This window comes from Eublepharis macularius, chromosome 1 (assembly GCF_028583425.1).
Source record: "Eublepharis macularius isolate TG4126 chromosome 1, MPM_Emac_v1.0, whole genome shotgun sequence".
Classification (NCBI taxonomy): Eukaryota; Metazoa; Chordata; class Lepidosauria; order Squamata; family Eublepharidae; genus Eublepharis; species Eublepharis macularius.
Window position 1 is genome coordinate 8,972,686 of NC_072790.1, and position 19,743 is coordinate 8,992,428.

The window sequence follows — 19,743 nt, forward strand, 5'->3', positions numbered from 1 at the left end:
GCACAGTTTATACTTGCATGGTATTCCTCATTATGGAGGCCATCGTGCGATTCTTTAAAAATTAACAAAAGACAGAACCCAATAGTTGGAACAGAGGGAGGCTGAGTACATGCCAAGAAGCACACGGCAGATTATTCCCACAGGGAAGAGCCACAATACACAGAATGCTGCGGTGTAAGATGACAGCCCGGCCCACATGGTCTTACTTCCGTTTCTAAGAAAAAGCCAATGCAAGTTCACTTTATAAACGAAATGGGGGACCGGGAAAAATGTTGGGATTGGACCACATGTTCAGCTGTACATGCATTGAAGGCAACATGAAAAATACTTAATGCACATATGAAGGCAAATCAAGTCTACATTGTACATGGATTGCATGTGTGTGTGCTGCAACTTGTGAACAGGACTCAGGTCTTAAAGTGACGAAAATGGGTGTATGAAAAAATAAACACCCCTCCACCATTTCCTCAGCAAGGCAACATCGCACAAATGCCAGCGGCATCACATGCAACAACTCCACTGGTTATGCATTTGTTTCCTGGCCCAATTTATGGTGCTGCTGCGTTCCTTCAAAGCCCTTCAGGGCCTCAATCGCTGATTCTTACTTGTTAGGCTGCATCTCCCGATATCGTTCCTTTACCCGCTTGCCCTCTTCAGAGCACCTTCCTCTGGCAGAGTCCTCCCTTTGGTTAGTTCCTTCAGCAACACCCACAACTAGAGCATTGCGAGTTGTACAGCCGGTACTTTGGATGGCTTGACAGAATGGGTAAGGAGGGCACCTCCAATCCCTGCAAGAGCCTTTTATTTTAGAAAGTTTTTTGTGGATAGTGAAGTCACTGTCAAGAAGGAATTGTTGGCTACACCGCGGTCTCGGTACCTTGATTTAACTCTGCCTATGTGTGCTGCTTTGAGTCTCCGGAGAAAGGCGGGATATAAAAGGTTTGAACCAATTCATTCATGACTTTCATTTTGTTTGGAAAGTTAACTGTTAAAGGGGTAATATAGACAAAGACAGAGGAAATACGGTATTCCTGTAGAAGTACAAAGAACAAATACAGCACTGTACGAACAGTTGGTGTCCCTTTCATTATCAGTAGAAAGAGATTTTCAGTACCTGAATGGATGACATTTGAATCGACTGTATATACCTGGGTCAAAGAGTATATATTCTTCCCTGTTCTATTCTATTATGCCTTATCTCATTCATGGTTTCCGAACTACCTAAAGAATAAGTTGACAGCCAGCGACAGGGAGGCATCAGATAAATTCTCCAACAACTCTGCTGAACATGGTGTAATATGAAACTCGGTTACAATCAAAGTATTTGTGCAGAAATATTATCCAACTAGAATCTCAAGATGCTGCTAGTGATTAAAGAAAGAACAAGCAAAAGATGTCAAAATGTTGCCTTCAAACATTGTTTGGATTTACCATTTCCAGATCCCCTGTGACTCAAGAACGGAGCCTCAAAGGTCAAGGGAGGCACTTACTAGAGCAGGGTGTGTTCCTAGTAGCACTTGGTGGTTTATTTAAAGAGATCAAAAGCTTATCCTTCAAGGAAAGGAGCTGTCATTCAGCTGCAGAGTACATGCCTCACAAGCTTAAGGACGGAGGCTTACTCCCCAGCATATCCACTTAAAATGGATCCTCGGCAGGGCGAAGAAAAGACTCTTGCCCTAAAGACTCGGGCAGCTGCTCCAGTCACGTGGGATTGGATTACGGGCCGTAAGAACAAAGAGGTGACCCGCCGAAGCAGGTCAATGGTCCACTTAGTCCAGCATCCTATTTCCTACGGTGCCACGAAGGGCCAAACGGGGCACAAAGGCCAAGGCTTTCCTTTAATGTGGCCTCCCAGCGCTCTTGTTCCGCAGTTTACTGCCTCTGGACGTGGGGACTCCCTTTAGTTATCTTGGACTGATCCTAGCCCTGCTCACAAGTTAAAATGAACACAAACAGTGTACAGTGTACACACTTGATTTTTTCTTTAAACATGCACTGAGTAATTCTCACGGTATATTCAACGCCCATGCAGTTGAACATGATTGAACAAGACTCGTGTACCGGTCCCTGGTTTCATTTGTGAAGTCAACACACGGCAGCTCTTTCCTATAAACAGGTGTACGCATGTACCTGCAGGTTGCATGCACGTCCCCAGCAACACGGGCAGGGCTTCTGTCTTTTCCCCTTCTGCAGTCATCAACGCCGGTGCCCGCCACTACAATTTAATTACTAATTGGGTGAAGTCCTCGATTTTTCTGTCCTGACTCAATTGTCCGTCAGTGTTATTGACTGCCCCTGAGTTACCACAGAATTCGCTATATGGAACAGTGATTTGACCCCCATATAGGGCAATATCATATTCTTCCCAGCTGAGAGTTATTGCCCTCCTTGCTGTACGGTACCACACTATATTTATTAAGCCTTAATTTAATTAATTTCATTTAAACTGTTTGTTTTCCTTCTGTAGAAAACTGTAGCTCAAGCCTAGCTCTGCTCCCACAATTCCTCCTTGGGGCGTTGCCAACTGCTGTTGCCAGTTACACCCTTCTAAGTCGACCGAAGTGATGTTGTCATTCTACTTAGGCTGATCGAGGACTCCTTTAATAAAGATCATTTGATTGATTGATAGATAGATCGTTCTACTAAGGACTCTGTGTTGTTGGTGAGGAAAAAGCACCGGGTTTTCCTAGCTCAGGGTTGTAGGCAGGGCTTTTTTCTGGGAAAAGAGGTGGTGGAACTCAGTGGTGGAACTCAAGACTGTACAATGATGTCACTTTGGGTCAGCTGGAACAAGGGGGGAGTTTTTTAAAGTTTAAATCACCCTTGGTGAAAATGGTCACATGGCCACTGGCCCCGCCCCCTGATCTCCAGACAGAGGGGAGTTTAGAGTGCTCTCCACGCTGCCAAGCAGCACGGAGGGCAATCTAAACTCCCCTCTGTCTGGAGATCAGGGGGCAGAGCCAGTGGCCATGTGACCATTTTTAAGAGGTGCTGGAACTCTGTTCCACCACGTTCCCACTGAAAAAAAGCCCTGGTTGTAAGTTCCCTTCTGGTACTTTAATAGAGCAATCCTAATAGGATTGTCAGCCCTGGGTTGCGAAATTCCTTGAGATTTGGAGCTGGAACCTGGAAGGGACAGAGTTTGGGGAGAGGCGGCCGCTTTCCACCTAAACAGCCATTTCCTCCAGGAGAACGCATCTCTGTAGTCTAGAGATCAATTGTCATTCTGGGAGAATGCCAGGCCCTCCCTGGAGGTTGGCAACCATAACTCCAAAGCACAGTAAGTCCATTGAACTCAATGGGTTTGGATGGCGTATAACCCTGCTTAGAATGGCACTGTACGGCTGCTAGCTCGATGCTCTTGTTGCTGCCGCAGCCCAGCCTGTGTTTGCACTCCTGCAGATAACGTGGTCTCGTGGGATAAGGCTGCCACTTGATAGAAGTCTCTTATTTTTAGAAACGGAAGAAATGCCAAGATGAAGCCTTTTCTGACATTAACTTTGCTAATACTACCTATTTGAATCCTAGGTAGAGCAGATGGTGAAATATAATGTAGCCACTGGGAGCTAAATAGAATTGACTAGCTGTAGGGGACAGTAAGGTATTAGAAGGAAACGGAGAAATAATGAAAGTACATTTTGTTCAACTTGCTTCTGATGAGGCATAAAATAAAATGTAAATAATTTCTGTTCCGAAAGAAATTAGCATAATGGTTTTGGCATCTGCAATTAGAATGAGCCTGCATTTTATAACCTAGATTTGAAAATGAGGAACAGTAACACCATTTACCTGGATTTGCAGAAAGGATTATATCAATTCTATTATCACTGTCAGTAATGAAAAACAACACCAATACCATTAACATTGTGTGCAATAAAGAGGGTGTGATTAGTCTCAACTTGGATTTGTGATGAGAAAAGAAAGGGGGGGAGGGGGGAGGAAAGAGAGCACCGTGAAGCCAGGGAGGAACAAAGCAGGGCGGAAGGGCTATTAACCTGGGCTTGCAATGCATGGAAGTGTCAATATTACAACAAGCAGAGGTTTCCAATTAAATCGGTGTTACGAGAACTGACAAAAGGAGCTTGTAATTAGGAAGCTAGAGTTTGGCCACGATCCGGATTTTTGAGAAAGATTCCATCAAGGTTTTAATTTGCATCCATTTGATCTCTGCATCACACAAAGAACGGCCCTGGTAGCCATTTTCCTTGCCTGTGCTTGACTATCAGAGGAGACTATTATGATGCCTAAAAAGAGGATAGAAAACAGGGGGCTGGACACAATGCCGGGGGTATGACAGCAACATTTCTGCTGAGTTCCTTAAAAATGAGAACCCAGCTGCGGGTCAGCATTTTGAATACCCAGCTCTTATACAAAATTAATGTTTCAGCAATTCATTCTGCATACAAGTTACAAATTCTGGTAATTATTAGAGATGGGCATGAACAGCAATACGAACCAAAAAAAAGCCACGAACATCCCAATCTGCTGTTCGTGAACAAGCTGTTCGTGAGGCCCTGTTCTAAATGAACAGGTGGTCATTGCAAAGCCTCGTTCGTTGCTGTTCGTCAAACCTAACAGTCTGGCACCTGCAATCAATTCCCTTGGCAACATAGGCAGGGATTGTCTGAACTCTGTCTGAACTCCTGCTGTTGCCTTGGAAACCCCAATCTAAGCCCAATCTATCTTGATAGGCAGGTCTTCCTTTCAAGTGTGGAGCTCCAAATTTGTTACAACAAGGGAGCAAAGAGCAGGGGGGAGGGGGGCTCCCAGCTCTGGCTTAGTTTGCAGACAGTGGAAAGGGAGAGACAGCTGCTGTTGCCATTTTGATAGAGAGAGCGCATTGGAGCTTGAATTTTATGTGTGTGTGGTGGGATAGGGATCTTCCTCTTCAAGTTCCAGGGCTGCTGCCAGGCTCTGGGCCAAGCTATTATTTATTATTGGTACCTTTCCTGCTGCCTGCTCAGGTCAGGTTTCTGGGAGTGGTGCAGTAGGGATCTTGACTTGGATGATGGCTGGAGGAAAGCCTGCTGGCCTCCACAAACAGCCAACCATGAACATGTTTGTGAACAGGGCCATGTTCGTGGTTGTTCTTGAGTCCCTGTTCATGGATGGCAATGAACAACAAACATCATGTTCGTTTTTTTTCCTGTTCGTGCCCAACTCTAGTAATTATTCCTATAACCTAATCCTAAATAGTGTTTTTAACTTCAGTGTAGGAGACCCATGGCACAGAGTGGTAAGCTGCAGTACTGCAGTCCAAGCTCTGCTCACAACCTGAGTTCAATCCTGGCAGAAGCCAGGTTCAGGTAGCTTGCTCAAGGTTGACTCAGCCTTCCATCCTTCTGAGATCAGTAAAACAAGCACCCAGTTTCCTGGGGGTAAAGTGTAGATGACTGGGGAAGGCAATGGCAAACCGCTCCGTAATAAAAAATCTGCCAAGAAAACTTTGTGATGCGACGTCCCCCCATGGGTCAGTAATGACTTGGTGCTTGCACGGGGGACTACCTTTACCTTTTCCTTTAACTTCAATGTAAGACATTCCCCCTCCAACAATATGAGATGCCTCCATGGAGCAATACAGGTTTGGGGAGTGGTGTGTCTCTTGCTAGTTTCTTTAAGCACCTTAAAGACAAACTAGATTTCCAAGGGATGAGCTCTTGAGAGTCAAAGTTCTGATGAAGGGAGATTTGACTCTCAAAAGCGCATACCTTGGAGATCTAGTCAGTCTCTAAGTTGCTACTGGATACGGATCTTACTCTTTGACTGCAGGCCAACACGGCTATCCATTTGAAACTGGTTTCTTTAAAAAAACCGATCATTTCCTATTCTAAAACCAGGTCCTCATTCTTTGAAAAGAAGTTTTTCATATGGCAAATTAGAAAGTTTAAGCCCCTCCAACTCCGGATATATCCCCAAGGCCAGCAGAACATTCCATGAGGTGAATCCATGTCCCTGCCCCGCCCCCCCCGCCCAATCTCTGCCCGGGGAATGGAGTCTGACCTCTCCTTCTAATTAGAATATGATATGGATGCATGCCAAATGCTTAATGATAGCTTATTGCTACCATCTGGAAACAGTTTTATACTTTTAATAATTATCCTGATTGTACTGGGTGGTTCAGATCGTTTTTCTTGCTTTCCTAAGCACACTTTAGATGGGAAAGAAAAATGCCCACACATTTTTCAAGAAATCCCTGATTCCACGTGTGATTTCTTTTCTTGTCTCATGCTAATAAACAAGCCATCTTACCTTTTTCTTCCCCTTTGTCTTCTTGATTATTTTTATCTACTTCAGGAACCAGGGGTTTGTCTTCTGCTATTTTCGCCTCTTGGGTTACTGAAGAGTCTGAACAGGAGGGAGAACTTGGTCAAGTCTGTGATGATCTTTAGATTTTTATTTATTTAGATATTTCCTCCTTGCTGTTCTCCCAACAAGGACCCAAAACGGCTTCATAACATTGTTCCCCTCTCCTCCATTCTATCTCCACCACAACAACCATGTGAGGTAGGCAAATTGCTTTTGTTCAGGGCTGTGAGTGGAGCCCATCAGCACAAGTGCAGTCCTCCAACAGTGCAAACCGCACTCCCTGGAGCATTTGGGGTTGGGAAAATGCTGTGGAAGAGCAGGCTAAAGCCCTAACTCCCACCTCTAACGTGGACCTGATCCAAATCATGGCCACACATACTAGGGGAATAAGTTTTCCTGCTCTTGACCTCTGACCTCTGGCCTGGGTGCACACTAAAAAAAATGAATCTGAGGGGGAAAAATCGGAACCCCCCAAATTCTGAATTGATTTTCTAATTTGGTTTGAGTATTTCCTAAAATTTCAGTCTTCTATGGGAAAATCACTCTGGGGGGTATCTGGTGGGCTAGAGGGGTCATATTTCAACCAAACGTTATAAAAATTAGAGACATCCTATTTCTGACTGTTCTCTAAAGGCCCCCAAGTTTAATGAATACTGGACTCCAGGGGGCCAAAGAAGGTGCCCCCCTCTCCATTGTTCCCTATGGGGAAAATATCTGGGGAATATCCAAGGGGCTGGGGGGGGTGACATTTTTCATGAAATCTCCACAAAATTTTCAGGGGATCTACTCTTTACTGTCCTCTAAAGACCCCCCCCCCCTTCAGGAAGATTGAACCCCGTGGGCCAATTCTATGGTCCCTGGAATAATGTGCCGCCAGCCACTCCATTGTTTCCGATGGGAAAAAGTCAAAGCTGACTCCCACTGTAGAAAGACACTGGGGCAAGGCTGCCATGGCCAAGGCACCCTGCCATGCAAGCTGGGCCGATCCCAGAGACAGCCAAACTGTCAGGTCTGGGCAGGGGATTCTCTCAGACTCTCCACTTCATCCAACACGGTTGTATGAGTTAAAGGTCTTTATTTAGATAAAACTCCCTAGAAGTGCACTGAGACATAGAGATTGCCTGGAATGCTGAAGCAAAGTCTTCCCCGAGAGGTTATACCCCCAGTCCCCTCCCCCCAGTTCAAACAAGTCAGTTGAAGTCAGCGAAAGTCCTGCAAAAGATGCAAAGCTGAATTTCCCAAGGTCGTTTCCCAGACTGATAACACCTCTCTGCACAGCGCAACCAAGATACCAGAAAGTTACACTACAGGAAGAAAGCCCATCCCCCCCCCCAGTAGATAGGCATTCACAGTTATAGCAGGCTGGCTGGCTTGCCTGCCTGACACAAACAGAACCAAACTGAAGCAAGGGACACAGTTGCAGCTTAGCCCAACAGAAGTAACCTGAAGCAAGGGAATGCCCTGTGCTTGGGTACCGCTTGGTTCTGTCCTGCGGTGCGACCCCACTAACTGAACCTAGCGCCTGGCTGCTGTGAATGACGCTGGTTCTGTTGGGCTGAGTTGCGACAGTTTTTCTTGCTTCGGTTTGGTTTAGATGAAATGGTGTGATTCTCCAGTGTGATTATGGGTCCTCTTGCTTCACTTTCGTTCTGGGGGCAGAGGAGGATTGGATAACATCAGCATTCATGAAACTTGGGGGGGGGGTGTCTTTAAAGGACAGCCATCAGTAGTCTCCCTCCAAATTTGGTCAAGTTTTGTTGCAAAATGACCCCTCCAGCCTACCAGGTGGCCCCCAGAGCGATGTTCTCATAAAAAACAATGGCCGGATTTTACCAATTTTTTTCAGAAAATTAGGTAAAAATTCAGGATACCTGGTTTTTGATTTGGAATACCGAGATTTTACCAAATCAGCCAAAATTCTGTATTTTAATCTGAATTCCAAACTGCACTGTACACCCCTACCTCTGACTGTCAGAGTCAAAGTCAGACCCCGCCCCCCATATAACACATCATTTTGTTCTAAAGTTCATCTGGAATGATGTAATTATTTCCTGTTTTGGATCCAGAATGTAACTAGCAAAGGAGCTCGCTCTCTACGTAGACAATTTGCAATATACTGCAAGGCCACATCTAATAATGAGTTAGGCGTCAGAATCTTTTTTTCTTCTTTTCCTTGCTCACATTCATAAAGCAGAGAAAATACCTTCTGCATCCATGTAGGAGATTTGAGATTCTGCCTGAGTATTCATTTCATCCTCTGTGGAATCATCTTGGAGTCCTGCTGATCAATCAAAGATTTGAAAATCACACCAGTGTGATGCTTACGTGAACATAAAAATACTTTAAAAGACAAAATCAAAATGTAATTACATATCTGGAAAACACACACACATTATTAGACTATGTGTATAGCCAGTTTGATGTCGTGGTTAAGAGTGGCAGGACTCTAATCTGGAGAGCCGGGTTTGACTCCCCTCTCCTCCACTTGAAGCCAGCTGGGTGACCTTGGGATAGTCTCAGCCTCACGGGGTGTTTTATTGTGGGGATAATAAAGGCAAACTTTGTAAACCGCTCTGAGTGGGAATTAAGTTGTCCTGAAGTGCGGTATATAAATCGAATGTTGTTTTTGTTGCTGTAGTATGCAAATAGCAGATTTTCTGTGATTGCTGAGAGGGCTGAGCACAGTAAAGTTAGACCCACAGCCTCAATCTACTGACAGACAATCTAAAATTCTCCATCAAAGAATTCCTGGTGGCTGACACCTGGAGTCTATTAAAAAACCCCGATCCACCCCTGTGATGAGGCGCTATGTGATCTTTATGACCTTGGATCAATATTATTATAACTGGAAGGTTTGGTTCTTTTTGCCTACACTATAGATTATGGTACTAAAATTGAATCATTTTGCAATAGTTGTTCATTGCAAATTATGGTTCTTTCCCTCAGGCATCAATGACCACGCAAAGGAAAAGCTGATGTTTATAACCCTGAACCCAACATCCCACCGGATTAATCATTATTAGGCTACAGAGAAATGTTGATTGAAAACATACCAACAGGTTGGTCTTGTTCGCAGACGGCAGGAGGCAGCGGGAGATGCTCTTGCGTCGCTTTGGAATGTTGGGATGAGTCTAACAGAAACATGAAACAAAAACCGCAATATAATTCTCTATGGACTACCTACTGGACACATCTGATAGGCAGGCTCCAATATGAGTGAACATATTTCAAATGATACTTGCACAGTCACATGTTATGCTAAGTAACCCTTAATATGATTTCTGCATTTTCAAATTGGTCATTAAGAATGCTATCCCAAGCAGTGTAACCCATTGACTTCAGTGAGCTTAGACAGGGGTAACTCTGTTTAGGACTGCACTGTAAATCTACTTACACGCACCCGCACAGCCTCACAGTTTCTATTTTGATACAAACATATACAATTCTACATACTTGGGCTGTAATGTGAAGTCCATTTATTAAGCAAACAGATTAAAAACTCCTGGAGTGAGGAGGGTATTTTTTAAAAAAAATATTTTTAATAAAAATAATAGCAGCTGCCTGTTGAGAAGAGGCATTCTTCTTCTCTTTTACCCAAGAGGCATTCTTCTTCTCTTTTACCCAAGAGGCATTCTTCTTCTCTTTTCCCCTGCTAAGATGGTACCACCTGCTGAGGAATGTGAGTGCGTCTTCTGAAAACGGGTGTCCTATTCTAATGCAAATGTAATTGGTTTTACCTCTTACGATTGGCTGACCCATGTTCCTTTAATAAGTTGACTCTAATCTATGTATTAATCTGTATAAGAAAAGTTCTCCTCCAACATTTGGTCACACTTCAGTGTAGCCATAGAACACAATCCTGAAAGGGGCTATCCAAGTAAAAGCAAACTTGGTTTTGGGTCTCTGGTTTCACTGGGAAAGAAAACCAATTTATCACACTCCTTCCGTTAAGCCCATGCGCATCCCACTACCTTCTACCACATAAATGAATGGCCTTAATTTATATTCATGGGGGAAATACAGCACTGAAGTTGGGGCATTTTGGTACAGGCAGAACTTATCTTCTGCCATGGATCCTAAATCACATACACCACTCAACAGGCAGCATCCAGTCAGCTGCCAAGGAGCCTTCCTCCACTCTAAGAAGCCTTTCTCCAACTAAAGCGGCTGTTCCTTGGAGGAACGCTTCGAACTTTGCTCAGTGGAGTGGTAGGATGGACTTGGATCCACTTCAGTGGTGGGGAGGGAGCAAAAAGGGACCATTGGTTGCTGTGAAGGGTCCTTCTCCTCTGAGGACAGGAGGACATCTTGAGATGGGGGATTCCCACCCTCTTTTCAGGGAGGCAGAAACCAAAAACTGAACTCGCTGTCTTCCAGTGGGTGTCACCCAGTTCCTCAGTTTGGAAACTCCGAAAGCAGGAGAAAGCTGTACTATAACAACTATTTAGGAACTCCAAAAAATAGAAGAAAGTAAACAGGTCAGTAAGAACAGCTCAAACTCAGAATAACAGGAAGAAAAACAGGGTTTCTCACCTGTAACTGTTGGTCGTCGAGTCACTTCTGTGCAGATACACATTGGGACTGCGCAGGCGCAGGCCAGCTGCGGAAAGGATTTTTCTAGCTTTTAGAGATGTGAAGGGGATGTTCGGATCCACCGTGCATGCGCGCCGGTGTTCCCGCCAATTTTGAATGTATATATATCCGAACGTCCCCAGCATTCCCTCAGTTCACCTGAGCCGCTGGAGGAATCTCAGTTAACCAAGCACTCACAGCGGGGTAGGTGGGAGGGAATGTGTGTCTGCACAGAAGAGACTCGATGATCAACAGTTACAGGTGAGAAACCCTGTTTATCGTCGTCATCCTTCTGTGCAGCCCCACATTGGGAGAATAACTAGCATCTCACCAATGGGGGCGGGTGTGAGTGTCTACTTGAACAAAGAATGCAGGACAGCCGTGCCAACAGCTGATTCACGCTGTGCATGCACGTCCACAGAATAGTGTTTGATGAAAGTGTCTGCAGTGGACCACGTCGCAGCTTGGCAGACATCCCGGAGCGGCACTCCTCACAGGAAGGCAGCAGAAGCAGCTTGCGCTCGAGTGGAATGAGCAGTAACCAACAAGGGGCACTGGACTCCAGCTTGCCGATAACAAAATTTAATTGTAGACACAATCCAGTGAGAGATGGACTGGGCAGAAGCAGGTGAGCCCTTGCGAGGGCCAGAGTAACACAAAAACAGAGCAGGAGATTCCCTGAAACATTTGGTGCGATGTAAATAAAACAATAAAGCACGTTTTACATCCGATGTGTGTAGTGCCTGCTCCCCCGGGGACGAGGGTGTCGGAAAAAAGGGAGGAACACCTTTTGCTGCAGGTGAAATTTGGAGACCACCTTGGGCAGAAATTCCATGCTAGTGTGGAGCATGACCGTACCAGGGAAAAACTGCAGGAAGGGAGGGTCACACCGCAGGGCAGACAGCTCCCCAACACGTCTCGAGGACGTGATTGCCACCAAAAAGGCTACCTTTTGCGTGAGCAAAGGCAAGGGACAGGTGGACAGAGGCTCAAAGGGCCGGAGCATCAGCTGGGAGAGTTACAGGGACAGACTCCACTGAGTAATCGGCGGGGCCCTAGGAGGGAAGGTCTTGAACAGGCCCTTTAGGAACTGCTTGGAAAGCCAGTGCGTAAAAACGGTCTTCCGATCAATCTGCTCATGGAAAGCAGAGATTGCAGCCGTGTGGACCTTAATGCTTGAGAAGGCAAGACCCCGTGAGCACAAATCCAGGAGGTAGTCCAGAATGATAGGTAAGGGGCAATCAAAGGGAGAAACCCCCTTTGGGGCCAACCACCTGGAAAAACGCGACCACTTCCTCTGGTAGGACAGCCTGGTGGACGGCTTCCTGGCATTCAGAATGACCTTAAGAACCTCTGAGGAGAGGCCTACTCCGGAGCGCACAGGAGCCAGGCGGCTAGACTCAGAACTGCCACATTGTGGTGCCTGACCCCATCCCTGACTAATAGGTCTGGGGCAGGTGGCAGTACTGGGCATCGTCCCTGTGAAAGGGAGAGTAAGAGAGGGAACCAATCCTGGCGAGGCCACTGTGGGGCAATCAGGATACAGTGGGTGTTGAAGGCCCTGACCCTGGAGAGGACCTTGTGCATGAGCGGAAAGGGCGGGAAGGCATAAAAGAGCCCTGGGGACCAAGGTATCTGGAAGGCATCCCCTAGGGAGTGGCGGCCAATTCCGGCCCGGGAGCAGAACAGCGGGGCCAGCTTGTTGTGGGCCGTGGCGAAGAGGTCGATGAGAGGTGTACCCCATGTGCAAAAGACTTGGTGGAGGTAAGCCCTGTTGAGGGACCACTCGTGTTGAGGCAGAAACACCCTGCTCAGCGTGTCTGCTGCGGTGTTGAGCTCCCCGGCAATGTGCACGGCCCTGGGAAGGACGTTGTTGACCATGGCCCATTTCCAGAGAGTCGTTGCTTCCCTGCAGAGCTTGAGCGAGACCGTTCCTCCCTGCTTGTTGAGGTAATAGCAGGCTGTGGTATTGTCCGACAGGACCTGAACCCTCCTGTTCCGAATGACATCTGCAAAAGAAGCAAGGGAGTAACGGATCGCTCTAAGCTCTAAGAGGTTAATGTGCATGGTTGCCTCAGTTGGGGACCAGATGCCTTGGGCTGAGAGCTGCCCACAGCGCCCTCCCCATCCCAAGTTGGAGGCGTCAGTACAGACGGTGACCTCTGCCAGGAAAGGGCCAAAAGGACAACCCTCGGACAAGTTCCCAGGGACAGTCCACCAGGCCAAGGAACGCTGTACCACCCTGGGGATGGAGAACTTCTGATGCTGGCCCATAGTGAGGGGGTTGTACCTCTGGATGAACCAGTTTTGCAGAGGCCTCATAAGCAGGCGTGCGAAAAAAACTACCCCTGTGGAGGAGGCCATAAGGCCCAGCAGTGTTTGAATTAGGAGGGCAGTCTGAAAACGGTTGTGTAAGAAGTGACGGGCTAGGGAGGAAAGCCTGGTCAAGCGATCCGGGGGTAAGTAGGCTCTGCCCCGTGGCGAGTCGAAATGGACCCCTATAAATCTAATGGCTGTGCCCGGAGTCGAGATAGACTTATCCCCATTAACCACCAAGCCCAACCTAGCTAGCACAGATAAGGTGAGGGCAATATGGTCCTGGAGAGAGTCAGCCGAGGAGCCAGTCATCCAGGTAAGGGTAGATAAAGCATCCCCTGGACCATAGGTACGCCACCACAGTGGCCATGCACCTCGTGAAAACCCTGGGTGCAGAGGCCAGCCCAAAAGGCAACACCGTATATTCATACACAGAATCCCCATAGACAAACCGCAGATATTTTCTGTGGCCCTCAAAGATGGAGATGTGGAAGTAGGCATCTTTCAAGTCTAGAATAGCCAGACAGACGCCTGCTTCCAAGAGCTCTATGACCCTTGTCAGGGTCAGCATCCAAAATTTCTCAACTTTTAAATAACTGTTGAGGCCCCTAAGGTCCAAAATGGGCCGGGACCCTCCATCCTTCTTATCTACAAGGAAGTATCTTGAATAGAATCCCCAAGGGGAAGTAGCGACATTGACCACCCGGACAGCACCTTTGTTCACCAACTCCATAACATTATTGTGTAAAACAACATTCCAACATGGAGAACAACAGGGAGGGAGAGAGAGGGGAGGTGCATCAGAAAATAACAATTTGTAACCACGGGTCACAATAGACAGGACCCAAGTGTCAGAGGTAACAAGCTGACAACAGGGCAAAAAAGGCCGAAGCCTGTCCAAGAACCGGGCAGTAGCGAGAGTGTCCTTGGAGGCCAACTGGGGAGCGTCCAGGCTTAGTCAGAAGACAGAAGGCTTCTGCACGGAGGTCGATGGTTTAGGTGAGGGGGGCTGCTGCCTTCCCCTGGACCGGCCGGAGCGCCTGGAAGAATGACGCTGCTGGGCCGAGTAGGATCGGTGGCCATAGGACTGGCCCGAGAAGAAACGCCCTTGACGCTGCTGGTATGGCTGGTAAGGGGTCTGGTAGGATCGGAACCAACCGTAACGATACCTCGGGCCCGACGGCTGTGCTGAACGAGCAACTCCCAGGGACTTGGCCGTTTGCTGGTTTTTCTTCATCAGAGAGAGGGACTCATCCGTTTTTTTGGAGAAGAGCTGGGGCCCCTCAAACGGGAAATCTTCCACCTTTGCCTGACCTTCTTCTGCCACGATGGAAGAGGGCTTAGGGTGGGTGAAAAGGCACGGACAGTCGTCCTGTTTCAGGCAATAGTACCTTTCGACCTTCTTTGCCGTTGGTGGCAGTGATGCTGGTGTCTGCCAGAGCACAAGAGCATTGTCGACAAAGTCCTCCACAGGAGGGAACGCCACCGAAGCGGGGGACCCCAAATACAACGCCTCCAGCAGCTTGCTTTTAGGCTTGGATGTCGTGGAGGCAACATCTATCTCCAGCGCAGCGGCCATCCTGACCATCTGTTCGGCGAACATTCTGTAGTCGTCATTTGGGGACGACGAACAGAGCTCATCCACGGTGTCATCCAGGGAAGGGTCAGAAGCCACATCCGAGGAGTAATCGGATGGAGAAGCCAGGCCCTCTTCATCCTCAGAATCCGAAAATTCCGCCGGGGTCTGCGTCGGAACCGAAGCCGTTCATCCGGCCGGAGCCGATGGGCAAGGCCTGGGAACCAAGGGATGAAGTTGCACTCTAGCCGCAGGAGGAGCAGGCACAGGTTGCACGATCGGCTGAGCCGGAATGGAAGGCATCGGAACCAAAGGGTGTTGCAGGAAGGGCACGGACTGCTGGAACCAGGCCACGAAATCCTCCCAAGAGATCATATTCCCTATCCCCGGGACAGGCTGCCGAGGAGGAAGAGGAACGGACATCTGAGCAGGCCAGTGGTAAGGCGCCGGAACCGATGGGGTAGGCTGCATTGGAATGGAGGCTTCAGAAGGCGCCGGGGCGGACGGCAGGGAACGCTCAAACGACTGATATGGTTCCGAGAGAGGTGGGAATGGTACCTAATCCTCCGATGTTGTTGGGGGAGGCGTACAAGGAGGCGACGGGGTATGAAGACTCACCACATCATCGTCAATCAGAACCGGCCTGGATGGCGTACCAGGCTGCACAGTCGGGGCCGGAGATGGTGCACGGCCATTAGCTTTCGACTTGGCCTTGGCCTTTTTAGGCGGGGGCTCCGAAGAAGCCTCTGCGGCCGAAGCTTTAGACGAGGGCTTCGATTACGGCTTCGTTGAGAAACGCTTCTTAGCCTTCCGGCTAGAAGGACGATCCACGGAACCGGAGTCAGATCGGCTCTCCAGATCGGGTTGTCCTGTTGGTTCCGAGGGGAGCGGCTCCGGCAATTTTCGAGACAGTGCCGGCGAAGGAGCGGCGGAGCGGGGCCTATCTCCCGATGAACCCAATGGCTTGGGGGGGGGAGAAGGTTGGCATCCCACAAGAAGGCATGGAGTCTGGCCTTCCGATCGCTCCTTGCTTTTGGGGTGAAAGACATACACACCGCACAATGCTCCACAATGTGCCCCTCGCCCAGGCAGATGAGACAGAGCTCATGGCCATCCAAGTGAGTCATCTTCGTGCTGCACTTCAGACATTTCTTAAATAAAGCTGTCTGAGACATCCCGGAATGATATTTCCCTCAAGATGGACGCAGGAAAATATTGCACAGCACAATATTCGATGAACAAAACTCTGAAGAGACGCTGAGAGAGAAGACAAGTAATGCTAGAACAAGAACCTTTTCGACGGCGGCGAAAAAGGAACTGAGGGAATGCCGGGGACGTTCAGATATATATACATTCAAAATTGGCGGGAACACCGGCGCGCATGCGCGGTGGATCCGAACGTCCCCTTCACATCTCTAAAAGCTGGAAAAATCTTTTCCGCGGCTGGCCTGCGCCTGCGCAGTCCCAATGTGGGGCTGCACAGAAGGACGACGACGATCAGTGAGGTTGTTTAAGAAGTGCAGTAAGTAAGCGTATGAAAAGGTTTTAGGATGACGAAGACGAAGCAGGAAGAGGCGAGATGTCCTCCTGTCCTCAGAGGAGAAGGACTCTTCACAGTGAGTAACCAATGGTCCATTCTCCCTCTGCGGTGGAAGACATCTTGAGATGCAGTGTCCTATAATTAGGGTGGGTCATGGTCCTCTGACTGTAGTAAGTGTTGGAGGACTCGTCTTCTGAATGCTGCATCTGCAGAGTCGTAGCTATTTAGTCTGTAATGTTTAATGAAGGTGGAGATGGTAGACCAAGTAGCTGCTCTGTAGACCTCCTCAACCGTGGCATCCTTGGAAAACGTTGCGTTGGTTGTGGCCCTGCGAACCCGACGGGGTTCTTCGATGCATGCTCTGAGAGTCCAACGGATGGATGTTCTGGATAACTTCTTTCCATTGTTGTTTGATGACAGAGATATAAATATGTAGGGCATCCTTCTGATTTTCTCAGTTCTGGATATAAAGACTTTTAAGGTGCATCTAACATCCAGGGTGTGCCATGTCTTTTCCCTGGGGTGGGAGGGGTTGGGCCAGAAGGTAGGTAAGAATATTTCCTGGCGCTGATGAAAGGCGGTGTTTACCTTGGGTACGAATGTAGGATCCGGCCTCAAGACCACCTTATCCTTGTGGAAGTTACAGAGGTTGGGGCTAGCTGACAGGGCTTCCAATTCTGAAATTCTTCTAGCTGATGTGACTGTAGTAAGGAATAGGGACTTCATCTGCAGCCACTTGAGTGGGAGCTTGTTAATGGGCTCGAACGTAGGGCCCGTAAGGGCGGATAGGACGGTATGGTGTCTCCAGGATGGAATCCTGTGAGTCTGCAAGGGATCCATGTGCGCTGCTCCCTTAAGAAACCTGGACACATAAAGATGTTTGGAGATTCTGAAACCTTGGTAAGATGGAAGTACGTTACCAGGGCAGCTGTTTGGCTTTGCAGGGTGGGTGCCTGAAGCCCACTGGTTCGGCCGTATTTACATCTTTTCTTCGGCATCAGCAAACATAGGCCTTCCATGTGGTGTTATATATCCTGGTGGTGGACAATTGTCTAGATGCTAGCAGGATATTGATCATGTGCTGTGAATATCCCAGTTGTGTGAAGTGCTTCCGTTCAACCTCCATGCAGTCAAGTGGAGCCATTCTTGGTGTGGGTGCCACACTGGTCCCTGACGGAGCATGTCCGGGGAGACTAGGAGCTTCAGCGGTGGAAGTGTCAACCACTGAAAAAGAGTCAAGAACCACAGGCATCTGGGCCAGTATGAGGTCATGACTTTGATGTCTGCTCTCTGCTGGCTGATCTTTCTCAAAAATTTCGGGCTAACCGGACTGGGAGGAAAGGCATACAGCAGGTATGAGGCCACTGAGAAGTCAGAGCATCTGTTTCTTCCGCCTCAGGGTGGAAGTACTGTGAAAAAAATCTGTCTACCTGGCGGTTCATTGGAGAGGCAAACAGGTCCACCTGGGGGAAGCTGAGGTGTCTGGTGATGAGGAGGAAGAAATCTGGCATCAGCGACCATTCTCCCTCTTGGATGAGGCGTCTGCTTAGCCAGTCTGCCTGTACATTTGAGGTCCTCTTGATGTGTTTGGCCCTGATGGAAGCAAGATGAATTTCTGACCATGATAGGATCTGCAAGGCTCCTTTGTGAAGCTATCAGGACCCCCCTGGTGGGTGATATATGCCTTGGCTGACATGTCGTCCATTCTGATGAGTACATGACGGCCAGCCAGTTGAGGGCTGAAGTGAATGAGGGCATGATTAATAGCCCCGAGTTCGAGCATGTTGATGGGAAGCTTATTCTCTGTTTCTGACCATAGGCTCAATTCACCTTGATGATGTGACCAAACTGTCCTATGTTAAGATCAGGGCTCTTTTTCTGGGAAAAGAGGTGGTGGAACTCGGTGGGTTGCCCTTGGAGAAAATGGTCACATGGCTGGTGGCCCCACCCCCTGATCTCCAGACAGAGGGGAGTTGAGATTGCCCTCCGCGCCACTTGGCCACCAGCCATTTTCAAGAGGTTCCGGAACTCCGTCCACCGCGTTCCTGCTGAAAAAAAGCCCTGGGTGAGATACAAGAATTTCATTGAGAAGGCAGAACCAGGCATACACCCTGAACACTGGTTGGCCCAACACGTACTGAAGCTGTAGTGCTATAAGATGAATTGATCCGCCCCCCTCTCCAAGGGGCCTGGAACTCGATGAGATCTCTCTCCTCACAGATCTTGCTTAACACATCAGCAGCCATTTGAGTTCTTTGATAGCTGTGTGTGTATATCATATCTAAAAGGGTCCTATCCATATAATACTTCTTCTGAGGGCCAAGCTACACATGACGAATGACACTTGAATGGCAAGTGTATTTCTCCCTGTTCACTTGCCCTCCACTCAATCCCCTTGCCGTTCAAGTGTCATTCGTCATGTGTAGCTTGACCCTGAATCTATAAAATAAGAACATTGTTCCACTTGCATAAGAACCGAGTCACTAAACCGTACATCAGGGTCACACGAAAAACGGATTCCATAGAGGGAAAGTGCTTGAATTACTGCCATCCTACCCCTAAGCAGTTAACACTGGCATCATTTTAAAAAATCCTTGCTGTATTTTGCAAAGGTTGCTCAGTTTCCCCGGCTTGATTTCATCCATGCCCTCTTATGTGTAACTTTCATCTGTGGTGCTATTTCCCTTCGTTTTAACAAAAACATCCAGATGTTGAAGGCCTGTTTCATACGTCCTGCTGGAGCCTCTGGGTCTGATTTTTTTTTTAAAAAAAATTGCTTCTAAACTGACTGACTTCAGGATTATAAGAAATAACTAGACAATTCATGTCATATTTTAAAATTGTTCTCCAAATGGATAGTACCGAAATATTTTTATTTTATACACCACTTTTCTCCCCAAAGGGACCCAACGCAGCTTACATCATTCTCCTCACCTCCGTTCTATCCTCACAATAACCTTGTGAGGTAGATGAGGCTGAGAGTGTGTGACTGACCCAGGCCACCCAGCTAGTTTCCACAGCAAAGCGGGGCTCTGAACCTCCCAGATTTAGAGCCAAGCTACAAGTGACAAACGACACTTGAACCTGATCCCATAGTGATCGAGCAGAGTGCAAGTGAAGGGCAAGTGAACGTGGAGGAATACACGTCGGTCTGTTCACTTGCCGTTCAAGTGTCATTCGCCCTTAGTCCAATCTCACAACGGCATGATAGGACCCAGGCGAGTGGCCTGCACATTAATGTCTCACTAACATTAATCAGGTATGAAATTATATATACATTTTAACCTGTAAGCGTTAGACTTGGGCGACACAGAAAATGTAATGAGTATAGATTCTTTTTTTTAAAATCTACACTAATGTCCATAGCCGTACTAAATCTCCACAAATCATTTCCATAAACTTGTGTTTTATAGAATTTTACCTAATCGTGGGC

The 19,743-nt window shown here is 47.8% G+C and overlaps 1 protein-coding gene across 3 annotated transcripts in view; it reads right to left on the bottom strand.

Moving 5' to 3' along the window:
* MACROD2 (mono-ADP ribosylhydrolase 2) overlaps positions 1-19,743 on the bottom strand; it is a 1,366,388-nt gene that overhangs the window by 69,352 nt on the left and 1,277,293 nt on the right. For 2 of the 3 annotated variants that reach the window (XM_054984023.1, XM_054984005.1), the window contains exons 13-15: positions 9,360-9,437; positions 8,510-8,587; positions 6,250-6,345 (exon numbers count right to left, since the gene is read on the bottom strand). In XM_054984023.1, the coding sequence (XP_054839998.1) occupies positions 6,250-6,345; positions 8,510-8,587; positions 9,360-9,437 (252 nt within the window). The remainder of the gene's footprint in view (positions 1-6,249; positions 6,346-8,509; positions 8,588-9,359; positions 9,438-19,743) is intronic. The other variant, XM_054984014.1, reaches the window with a different exon arrangement.